General features: G+C 39.3%; 1 protein-coding gene across 4 annotated transcripts in view; it reads right to left on the bottom strand.

The window, feature by feature from the left end:
- Window positions 1–7,348: 7,348 nt before the first annotated feature.
- Window positions 7,349–12,538, bottom strand: part of nap1l4.S (nucleosome assembly protein 1like 4 S homeolog) — a 33,362-nt gene continuing 28,172 nt past the window's right edge. For 3 of the 4 annotated variants that reach the window (XM_018260392.2, XM_018260394.2, XM_018260396.1), the window contains one exon: window positions 7,349–9,066. In XM_018260392.2, coding sequence (XP_018115881.1) covers window positions 9,028–9,066 — 39 coding nt within the window. In that variant the 3' untranslated portion in view covers window positions 7,349–9,027. Of the gene's footprint in view, window positions 9,067–11,230; window positions 11,276–12,538 lie in introns of all 4 variants that reach the window. The other variant, XM_018260395.2, reaches the window with a different exon arrangement.

The raw sequence follows: 12,538 nt of genomic DNA, 5'->3' as shown, positions 1-12,538 counted from the left end.
CAGAGAAAAGAATATAAGAGATTATGTAGTGAATTGTAGGCCCAGCGCCCCAGCATTTACACTTCTGCCTTTTCCTCAGCTCATCTACAGCTGGCCATAGACGCAAAGATCCTCGATTCGTACGATTTTCGGACCGTGTGAGTCTCGACATTTTTGTCCGGCGGAGATAGGTCGTTTAGTCGATCAGACAGGTTAGAAAATTTCTGTCGGCTGCCGATAATATCTCTGCGTGTATTGCAGTGGGAGACTGTCACTAGCTTTGTCGGACATAATTATCGTACGATTGCTGTCAGGGGCAGAACATTGGCTGATCTGTTCTTAACTACTTAATTTGATCTGAATGGTAAAACTTTGATCTGAATGGCTAGTGGCAGGTTTGGGAGATGGGGAAGTCCGATCGCTCAAGGATTCGAACGATCGGATATTTGCATCTATGGCCAGCTTTACTCCCATAAAAATGCTGGTTCAGTATCAAAGAAAAAATGAAATGAAAATTGTGCCCTTTGTCTTGCAGCCACATGACATCAGATATATTGCCTTTTCTAGAAATAGAATGTGTTTGATGGGTAAATGATTGACTGTCAGGATATGAGCAGTGTGTGTGAATAAGATAATCACTAACATCTAACGGAGATAAGTCTGTGACTCACGGGGAAGTTGGACTTTGAAAGCTCATGACGGTAACACCTTTGATCGGAAATGTTTGGCATCAAGATTGTCCTTCTGCCTCAAATGTTCTGCTAGTGGTGGGATTAGGAAGACACCATAAAAGTGACCTTCTAGGCACTCCTGCTCTTTTATTCTATGTCTGCACAAAACTTCAGCTTCTGGGGCCTTATTAACCTGTAGTTTTTTCAGGAGGCATCACATGAGAAGAAAGGTGGTTCGTGTTAGGGTACAAAAAAAAAATATTTTTATGAAGAGAGCTGTGAAGTTGTATAATTCTCTTCCTGATACAGCTCAATTGGCACAGACACAGCTCAACTAACACTTGGGGTACAAAGTCAATCCAGGAACTTGTAAAATTGCATTTTCATCCAAAATGGATTTGACAAATAAGGAGAGGCAATTCTCTGCACCTCCGCTGTACTAATGAGTGATCTACCCTGACAATAGCTGTTAAAATAGTGAAATTAATATATGTCATTAATTGGCAACAATGTTTGTGTAAATGAGCTAGAGAGTAAGATGCTAAGTTGTTTATTTTTCCAAATTCATTGGATAATGTTTCAGCAAATGAGCCAGAGTACCAGTGAGTTATATATAAAAACTGAATCAGACGCTTGCACTCTGAACCAGTCTTCCATAAGCGTGGGTGCAGGGTCAAAGTATTAATGTAAAGTTCAAGAGGACCCGCACTCTTTGGTTAGTGAACCAAAAATATCTTTGTTTTTCAAACTTGTGCATCCAACGTTTCGACCCACATTAGGGCCTTTATCAAGGACCTTGATAAAGGCCCTAATGTGGGTCGAAACGGATGCACAAGTTTGAAAAATAAAGATATTTTTGGTTTACTAACCAAGGAGTGCGGGTCCTCTTGAACTAAATATATATATCTATATATATATCTATATATATATATGTATATATATATATATATATATAGTGTCATGGTATAGTAAATGCACTAGTTACACTAGTTACTAACACAATACAAACCGGATCTGACTTTTAACCTTCCATGTGAAGTTACAAAGCTACTGTGCTGTGAGCTGGCTGCACCCTATGGTTACCTATTATCCTAACTCATTAAAAAGCAGCTCTGTCTCCCAGAACAAATATATATATACATTACTAATGCTGAGAGAGCGTCTTGGACAAACATTGCGGCACATCCAACCCATTCTATGGGTTGAGTGGAACAGGTGGGGATAAAGCTGAAACAAATTCATTGTTTGTTCAGAATATGAGGCACTTGAATATCTGTAGTTTTACTATTCCGGCAAATATAAGTGGATATATAATTATCAGCCTCTGTTCTCAAACCCAATAGGATACCTTAATATATTGCTATGTTACCCCAACCAAGAGTCCACATCTACTTTATAAGTATCCCTTCACCTCCACCTACCTATTATGTATGATAAAAATATCTTGGCGGGGGGCTTCCCCACACAAAGTTCATGTGGTCCCTTTGCTTTGGACACTGCTGGAAACAAAACAAGACCCTATACCCAGCTGTACACCCAACATGTCACATGACTTATTTATAGAAGAAATGACGTAATTGAGCTGTGCACCCACCCATGAGTCCATGAGAACCAGCCACCCCCACACCACAGATTGGCCAAGAAAATCATAAATCAGTTGAGCACTGGGAAGTCTCCTAATGAAAGAGCAGCCAAGTCTCCAATCTACATTGTGGCTGGGGACACATAAGCATTTGTGATATTCTCATGTGAGTCATTGACTTGGGTGTAACTTAATGATGGCTGTTTATGTAGTGAGTCACCAGCCCGTCGTGCTACGAAACACTGAACAAGCCATGGAGAGAATCTCAGCTACTGCCCATTTTATCCAGAAAGGATCGCAAATTCAGGCCCAAACAAAAATACAGAATATTGTTTTATAGATTAACGCTATATTTAATAACAGGTATCAAGTTTCCCCAGGTGCAAACAGAAAAAGCTTAAAGGAAATAGTCTTCCCTTGATCTTTTCTGTTGCTGATTCAATCCACAGTTCCTCTACTGGGTGGGTCACAAATAATTTTACGCAATGGTCACAACCAAAGGTTACCGAGAGTGGGAAAACAATACAATGTATTTTATGGAAGAAAATAAAGATAGATTTCAGTGTTCCAGCACTCAAACATTAACTGTGCAGAAATAATATAGAAAAGGTGCATATATGTATAAATTAATCTTAAATTTTCCATTAAAATAAAATGTGTCACCAGAGCAGTCCGTGTTATACACCCAAGAGAAACTACAAGAAGATCTGGGTGGAGTCTCCTAAATTTTGGTTGTGCAGCAGAAATGCCGACTTATAGAGCCAGAGCAATGGGCAAGCAGATAAGGTCAATCTCCACCAACAGGTGCCAAAATTCCTCTTATTTAAAGGAAACATTATGTGTAAAAAATAAGAATGTACCAGTGCGTTATACTCATTTAGATATAGAAGAAATGTGCTTTAAAAAGTATTGTTTCGGTCTGGTTTATTGAATATTTCTGTAAAAACCCTCCCTTCCACTTCCTGCTCCCTGAATTCCCAGCCTGTGCAGGGGAACCGGCAGCTCTCAGCTCACTGCCAGGAACCAATCAGCAGCTAGCAGGACCTGATAGGGAACTGAGGCCTGACTGTGCTTGTGTGACTGCAGGGCTGTGATTGTCTGTTCCCCTCTTACTCTGCTTCTGACAGGGACCATTAGGACACGCCCACCCCTCATTTGAAACACAGACAGGGACCAGAGAACAGCTATAGGGAGCTCCAATAAAGGGGCTATTTTTTAAAATAATCTTAATTTCAGCACCATGTAAAAGCAACACCATATATTACCTATAATTACCTACAAAATTAGGGTTTTTTTCATATTACCTACTGTATAATTGCCTACAAAATTAGGGTTTTTTCATTTATCCTATATGCCTCCTTTAAAAGTATCTGGAGCGCATTAGAAAGTCACTTAGTGGTGCAGTTTAGTCCAGGGTGCAGTGGAAAGTTCCTTTGCTTTTAGAGTAACGGAGTTGCCTGCATCCCCGCTCCCTACAGGTGACCAGTAAGTGCTAACTGCTGATTGGTTGCTGTGGATTACAGCGCCTGTGCAAAATTAGTTCCTTTTATGACATTGCCCCACTAGTATTCTATAGTGGAGTACATTACATGGATTGTCCTAGATATTTTGCTCCAAGCTCAGTTCTGTGGCCCCATGGTGTTGGAAGTTTTACTTAAAAGTATCTCTTGTATCTCATTTGATATTATAATGAAAGGGTTACTGGGTGTGAAGAAAGTGCAAAGGGGCTGGGGTCCTTGTTATAGGGTGTCATTCTGGGGTGCTTGTGCAGAGTTACAAGTGGAAGGGGCCCAGTCCCAGCGATGACGTTGTTTCTGTGTTATTGCTACAAACAAAAATGTTTCCTGCGGATGTTTATCCCTGTTTATACTTGATATAGAATCAGTGCTCAGTGTTTAGAGAACTTTCCATACAGGGGAGAGAGAAATGTGTTTTGATCCCAGACTTTCCCAATTCTTCCCCCACCCCCCATTTATACTCAACGTTCCCCTAAATGGTTCTCTTATTGGCTTTCAGCTCAACGTTCATCTGTGGCACTGGATCCAGTTCTCTATAAGGGACAATGTACCTGACTAGCATGTTGGGGCTTTTGCTACAGAGAGAGAGAATATTCTTTCCTTCAGCTTCATCTCAAACCCAAAACACATCAAGACAGATCTCTACCCGTGAGCTTTAATTTAACGCCTGCTCCGACAGTTTAAAGGGGAACTCCACCCAGTAATATGAAAAAACAATGTAGCAGAAGCCAGATCTCCTGTGCCCACATCTCCAGTTCACACAATGCCTTCTTCACATTTTTGTTCATCTGCTAATTTTTTTAAGCATCAGAACCAGCAGTGCATGAAATAAAAAAAGAGACAGATGTTTGCGGAACTTCCCATCTTTTCATACTAATAAGGCCGGCTATAGTAACCTGGTTATTAAAAAACGGAGGCAGACATAGACAGGGATGTGTAAGATCAGTAATTGAGGGGAAGTGATCATTTAACAGTGTGCTCAGTGTAACAGAACAATCAAGGGAAATTCTGTCACCCACAGAGGCATCCCAGTTTTAATTAGCAAAGTCTACATTTGCATAAGTTGCGGAGTTTTATATATTGTCTATGTGTCAAGAACCAAACCAAGAAATTGCTTTGAGTATAAAATTGTGGATCAGAGGCAATTTCACGGCTAAGGAACAGAAGACTGGATATAGAAAGTAGTCTGAGATTCAATAAGTCCAATTGGGCCTTCCCAGGTTGTAAGTGAGGCCAGCACCCCCTGGCCAAGATCTGGAGCAGGTAAGATAGGAATCGGGTCAGTGTGGAATGAGGAAGCAAAGGGAGGAATGCACATGATGTAACAGTCGTGTAACACACTCACACAGGGTGGAGAAAGGTGTGTCTCACCCCATGCCTGGGAAAGTACAGAAATTACCATGCAGTCACTTGTGTAGCACAAAGTAGCCATTGTCATTATACCAATTCCTGACTCATAGTCATAAGGGGGTCTGTTCATCTACAACAAATCCTTAAATATATTGTTACATAGTTAAACAATACCATCACAAAAATTATATATACCCATCTATACTAACTATAGAGTTTAGTATCACAATAGCCTTTGATATTATGTCTGTCCAAGAAATCATCCAAGCCATTCTTAAAGGCATTAACAGAATCAGCCATCACAACATCACCCGGCAGTGCATTCCACAACCTCACTGTGAACCACCTACTCTTGTTTTTTTAAATGAAAGTTCTTTTCCTAGTCTGAAGTGGGGGGGGGGGGGAGGGCTCTGGTGTAGTGATACTCTTTATGGGTAAAAAGTCTAATCATGTACCCTCTCAAGTGTCTTTTTTTCCAGAGAAAACAACCACACTCATGACAGACATAATTTAACTCTTTCGTCCCTCTAACCAGTCTAGTTACACTTAGTCTCTGCACTCTCTCCAGCTCATTTAGTGGCCACAAAATGACACTGCCTGGAATTAGACACCGGTTATCCACAAAACCCAATAGATCCTTACAGTTATGGAAACTCCCAACACACTGCCATTTAGTGTATAACTTGTATTTATATTTCTTCTGCCAAATTGCATAACCTTGCATTTACCACCATTCTTTATAGTCTAACTTTTAGCCAGTTCTCTATTTAGGTACAAATACTATGTTCCAGTCCACATTCCTTAAATTAACCAGTAACCTTCTGTGTGGCACTGTATCAAATGCTTCAGCAAAGTCTAAGTAAATCACATCCACTGCCATCCCAGAATCAAGGTCCCTGCTCACCTTCTCATAAAAGGAAATTAAGTTAGTCTGGAAAGATCTATTAAGCATAAAAACATGCGGCACAAACTCATAGTATTATGATTTGCTATGAAGTCCAGTATTTTAACCCTTAATAACCCTTTCCTACCACTGATGTCAGACTAACTGGCCCATAGTTTTGAGGCTGAGAACGGAAACCCTTTTTGAATTTTTACTTTGAAAGCAGCAAGTTAGTTGCAGGTAAAACAGTCCCTGTGTAAAATGTATAATAAAGCAATAGAATTCTTATTGAATCAGATGAAAATTGAGTGTAGGACTGGCCAGATAAGGGATAACTTAGTTGGCCATCTTAAATATATTGCAATACATGGACAAACAATCCCTGTTTTGTTTCAAGGGTAAGGCATTTTTCAGGAACTGTATGCAAAAAATGTCTGTCTTAAATATATTGATAATGGGTTGAGTGCAGAGGACCTCTTGTATTTGTCTGTACTTCATATTAATGTTGGCACTGAGACCCATACTTCACATTTCGGTAGGTATGAAGGCCCGTACTTCATACTAATGTTGGCACTGTGGCCTGTACTTTATATTTAGGTTGGCACCGAGGTCCATACTTTATATTAATGTTGGTACTGAGGCCCATACTTCACATTTCGGTAGGTATGAAGGCCCGTACTTCATACTAATGTTGGCACTGAGGTCTGTACTTTATATTTAGGTTGCCACTTCATATTTAGGTTGGCACTGAGGCCCGTGCTTAATATTTAAGTTGGCACTGAGGCCTGTACTTCATATTGAGGTTGGTACGGAGACCCATTCTTCATATTAATGTTGGTACTGAGGCCCATACTTCATATTTAGGTTGGAACTGATGCCTTTACTGCACATTTAGATTCTGCTGCAGCAGCTTGCGTGACTCAGTTTTCTCAGCTCTCTCTAAACTTCGGAGTGACCCATTTGCTGACATAACAATAGCATTTGCTTGAGGCTCTCAGACACAAGAATGGGGAGGTTACAGTTCATGGAGAATTAGAAGTCTTTGCATGTTATTCATTCCACATCGGAAAGAAAAGGAAGAATTAGTCACGCTATTTTCCCACTTACACAAAGAAATATGCAAAGGGATTAAATACAAAGGGGGGAACTTCTCCCTTCCAGCTAAATACACGTACTAAGAACAGCAACAGAGAACTGGGCCAGAGTTTCCTTGATCTGTGAACTATACAGATGCCAGTTCTGCATAATCTGCTGGTGATATAATGAAGGCTAGTGAGTGAATCACTGACCCTTGCACAGTAAGGAAGGGGGTGTCACGCACACAACAGGGTGCTGGGGTGTGCGTAAATGAAAATAAAGTACACAATTGACCAGATATTTCTTTATTAACACCCTAAGTGCACGTAAGAGAGTGGGGACAGTGACAATAAATAGCCCAGCATTTCAGCACAGTTGTAAAAATAAATATGAGTCTTAAAGGAAAAAAAACAGTGCCTTAAAGGGATAATATATAAATTAAATATGGGCATTTTTGTTTAAATTTGTTTAAATTTGTCACATAAATATTACCATATGTATTATAATTTAGAGCACAGGCATCACAGACAATGAAAGGGGTGGTAAACCCTGATTGTTCTGGGTAAAGATTGAAACTTAGTTTATCCCCTATTTCTCAGTGACAAGTAGGAGGGACCTAAGTTATTGGGATGTCATTAAACATAGACACCTGTGGTGTATTGTTTAAGTGTATTCAGATACAACTCAAAGGGGGGGGGTTATAAAAGTGGAGGAAGCAGAGTTTTGATGTAAAAGTGGTGTTAAAATTGGTGTAAATATAATCTCCGTATTGGCAAACAAATCTGCCAAAATAACGATTCAACCAACACTTTTTATATTCTGGTGTAATTAGGAACAGTTACAGACACTTTTGTGAATTTGTTTGTTAACTGCAAAACTGAGAAGAAAATGTAATTTTTAATGACATTTTCTCCCAACATTTTTTAAATGAAGTAACATTCAGTGTAACTCTTCCCCCTGTGTGAGCTCTGCATTGTTTCCTTCAGTCTCCAGTTAACCCACTTTTAGGTGTTAAAATGTTGTTTTATAAAAAAAAAACCCCATAAAAAGTCAGTATTTTGGCGGATTTCTGTATGTGTATAAGGAGATTGTCTTTACACTGCTTTTAACACCAAAAAATGCTTCCTCCACTTTTGTGAATACCCCCTAGGTATAATGAGCCGCTCCTAATCTCAAAGCCTATCAAAAAAAATGTAGGTTAAGGGTTTGTTTTTAAAAGAGCTCATTATCTTCAGTTGAATATATTGCAAGGTAAGAGGAGCTAGTTTAGGGGGAAACAATACACATTTTAAGAAGTGCTTTATATTAGAAAGAAAATAGGAAAATTTAGATATATTTTTGGCATTATAAATCTTCAACACAAGTGGCATTTATTTGGCTCATGTTGAATACAGGTTAAGAGTCGCCCCTTTAATGAACTGTGTGTATTTGCTTCCACGTGGGTATATTGTCCCTTCTGGTAGGCACATATTGAGTGGAAATTTTAGGGCAGAAAGAACATTCTAAATGAAGAGAAAACCATAAATATAAGTAAAATTAGGCCAGACTGTGCTTACATATAACTTGCCTTTTCAAACAGTTCTTAGTTAACATTATTTTTTAAACAAAGCTAAAAGTGAAGCAAAAACAAAACATCTTGAGCCTTACCAACTGAAAGTTGCCATAACAACACCATGCAAGGGGGTTCTGCCTGCTAGAGGAGCTGGCTTCTGTTTGGGACACCAGGGAGAGGGGACCTTGGGCAGGCAAGCTCATGCAAAACTACAACTCTCACAACTCATATGCCCAAGGCTGCCTGTTCCTAATGCAGAGATTGCCAGGCCCATCCAGCTTGGCACTAATGCGGAGTGTTGGGGTACAACTGGGAGGGCACACTTGTGTCTGTACCACGCTCAGCAGCACTTTAGGTAAAGAATTGGAAAGAGACCTCCTCTTTTCCATCAGGCCCACACATTCAAGGTTCTTGCATCATTGCTGTTTGCATTCAGCAGGCTGGGGCGGTTCTTTCTGCAGAAGACAAAGAAAACATAGTAAAGCTTGGCTAATAGCTCACTGTCACAATATATATATATATATTTTTACACATATATATTTTTACACACACACACACACATATCTATATCAGACACACAAACACATACATACCCATATATATGTATATCAGACACACACAAATAAAATAAACATCTATATCAAGACACCCACACATAAATACTTAAATATCACACACATATGAATATCCTGCAAATTATATCCTTATAAACTGTGAGTTCTGATGTCATTTCTGTCACATGACTCACTGAAACTTGTGTATTATAATTAATAAAGTACCCCCAGTTGCAAAATATAAGGATATTATAAGTTACCGAGGAGTTTCATGACCTGTATAAAAACACTCCGTCTTCGGCCTTGTGTTTTTATATGGTCATGAAACTCCTCGGTAACTTATAATATCCTTATATTTTACAATAGGGGGTACTTTATTCACAAATATATATATATATATATATATCAGTGTTAACAACAGAGGTCATTGCTGTATTTGTAAACTCCCTTCCACAAGGCATTAAAGGACAAGTAAAGTGAAATGCTAGGGGAGTAAAATATTTAAGATCCCACCATGCACCCACCGATTCAGTCACTAACCCTGAAGGGCAGCTTTCTAAAAGTGTGAAATTAGGGTTCACCACAGTAAAATTCCCCTGCTGTCTGTTCAAGCCCGTTGGATTTGTAGAAGTGTATTTATCAATGGCTGAAAGTTCATCATCAACTTTATGTACCCATGTGGCTGGAGGGCCTCGGCATCCACTGCCCAAATGCACTCAAATGATGGCTGCACAAATCTGCACTAATGAGTGGATGGAGTCAGAGGACAGACAGTAACAGCAGAGGAGCAATTGATTCTTTTTGGGGAACATTACCATTTTTAATTCCCATTTGACATTATTTGTTACATTTGTCTCAAACTACAAAAAGTATTTGCTAGACTCCTCCTCTTAAAGTAAAAAAAAGCCCCTACCACTACCTTCCATAGCTCCCCCTCCCTTCTTCACTGCACAGGGGCCACCAGAAATCATTAGGGGTCGGCAGTAATTATTAGGGGTCACCAGTAATCATTAGGGGGTCCCAGCAATTGGGGCAGTCAATAATCATTAGGGGCCGCCAGTAATCATTAGGGGCTGTCAGTAATCAATAGGCGCCATCATTAGTAGCCATGAATTTCAACAATGTGATTATGCCAAATGCAGGATAAGCCCCATGGTGACTGCTGCTTTCATTATTAAAATAAGATGTACTTTTTTTGTACTTTGCATAAAATAACCATTTCAAGACAATAAAACAAACATTTAATTTGTTATGTGACCTAGAAGCAGCGGCCAACTGAATCCAACTAATTCCACAAAGTTGATCTAGCTTTGAGTTGGTTGATGATGTATTATGCAAATATGGGTTCAATATTCAAAATGTTTTTTTGAAGAGATCAGTTAAATCCAAGAATGATGGATTTGGGGAATCACTATACAAATCTATTACAATAGAGCAGACATGCCCACAGAACATGCTGGGGTTTATTAGGAGGCGGCTAGATGGGGCCCATGTTAGGGTCAGTCGGTGGTTGACTGCACCTCTAGAAGGAAACTTTGCATTCATAAATGTAATTATTGCCTTTTATAGCAAGAGCTTTTTCATTCTGCTCCTCCAATCTGACAATAAGGAATCACATTCTGCTTTTAAGGTGAATTGCTGTCAGTGGGTGTCCCTATTATAGCAGCAGCGAGTGTTGAAAAGTACTGACCACATGGGATACATTTGCTGCACAAGGTTAAAATGAGGAGGCCATTGCCTGGCCTAAATACAAAAGAAGGCATTATTTTACAGTACTGCAGTGGGACAGAGCACCACCTAGTGGAAGCCTTGCACAGTGACACATGGATGAAGCAATGCAACAAAGCTTCTGAACAGCAGCTGAAAGAGGTAAAACCTGGCCCTGCTTTGCAGAAAATACACCTTTTTGTCTCATAATGTCTCCCAGTAACAATTTCCTCCCTAATAAATTCGAGATGAGGAACAGGAAGTATCTTTAGATGCAAACCCCAAAAGGAACATGTACATACATGTGCAGGCACAGAGGCAATTGCTAAGAAATGATGATGAGTGGAATCCACCTTACCTAGAACTCTATGAATGGCAAGCACTAGAGAATTAAAAATTACACCTAAATGGAAGAAAATGGAAACCATCAATAGGATGTCAATGGAAGGACAACATGGGAGAAGATTCAAAGCAAATGATTTCAGCTCACAGATTCTAGAGACAGAAACAAGAATTTATCCAGAAGCCAAATCCATCAATTCTTCAGATACAATTACAATGAAGCCAATGAAGTAGATGAATAGTCTAACCCTCTCTCTCGTGTTGGTGAGCAGTGAGCGTTTACCCAAAAGCAGATGACAAGGCAGTACTAGATTAGAGTATGTAGGTATTAGTACTCTCTTCTGTTGCTTTAGCACAGAGCAGCGAATAGTCTAGGCTGCATTACACATTACCTTAATAGTACAATTAGGAGTAGAGAGAAGAACTCCTTATTATCATGGTCATTACTATGCAGAGGGAATTTACAGATACAGAACAATACTGTGTTGCATAAGTACCTCAAAATTAGTTGAAAACATACAACAGAACAATACAACACGAGTGCAATGCATTGGGCTTGTGCTGAATCATCATCAAAAGGGAAATTATGATTTTTTTTTAAATAAAAAGGAGGCAAAATAATAAAAAGGAGGCAAAATACATTTTCAGTCCTCTTTATTGCACTCATATTAAAGCAAATTGTATAGTGTGTGTGTGTGTGTGTGTGTGTGTGTGTGTGTGTGTGTGTGTGTGTGTGTGTGTGTGTGTGTGTGTGTGTGTGTGTGTGTGTGTGTGTGTGTGTATGTATATATAATACACAAAAGCCATGAATATCTGGTAAATTATATCCTTATAAACAGTGAGTACTGATGTCATCAGTTATAAACGGTGAGTAGTGATGTCATTTCTGTCACATGACTCACTGAATGTATTATAATAAATAAAGTACCCCCTGTTGCAAAATATGAGGATATTAGAAGTTACCTCGGAGTTCCATGACCTGTATAAAAACACTTGGCCTTCGGCCTCGTGTTTTTGTATGGTCATGAAACGCCTCGGTAACTTATAATATCCTTATAATTTACAAGAGGGGATACTTTATTCACTATATATATATATGTATACTGCCCATTTAATGTTTCCCACCACTAAAAGGTTACAAAAAGGATCACCAAAGGAAGGGAAAATTTACTCATTTATGCAAAACTTATCTAAACACAAAATCTCTCTTGGTAGGTTTTTGCCAATGAACTGCCATAATAGGAGACAGCGGATTCCATGACTCAAGTGAAATGCAAACTACATGGGTCATAAGGCAGATTGTCCATTTATTTCTCTTACCATG

Source organism: Xenopus laevis, chromosome 4S (genome assembly GCF_017654675.1).
Source record: "Xenopus laevis strain J_2021 chromosome 4S, Xenopus_laevis_v10.1, whole genome shotgun sequence".
In the NCBI taxonomy this organism is placed as follows: domain Eukaryota; kingdom Metazoa; phylum Chordata; class Amphibia; order Anura; family Pipidae; genus Xenopus; species Xenopus laevis.
This window is presented reverse-complemented; position numbering and strand designations above follow the sequence as displayed.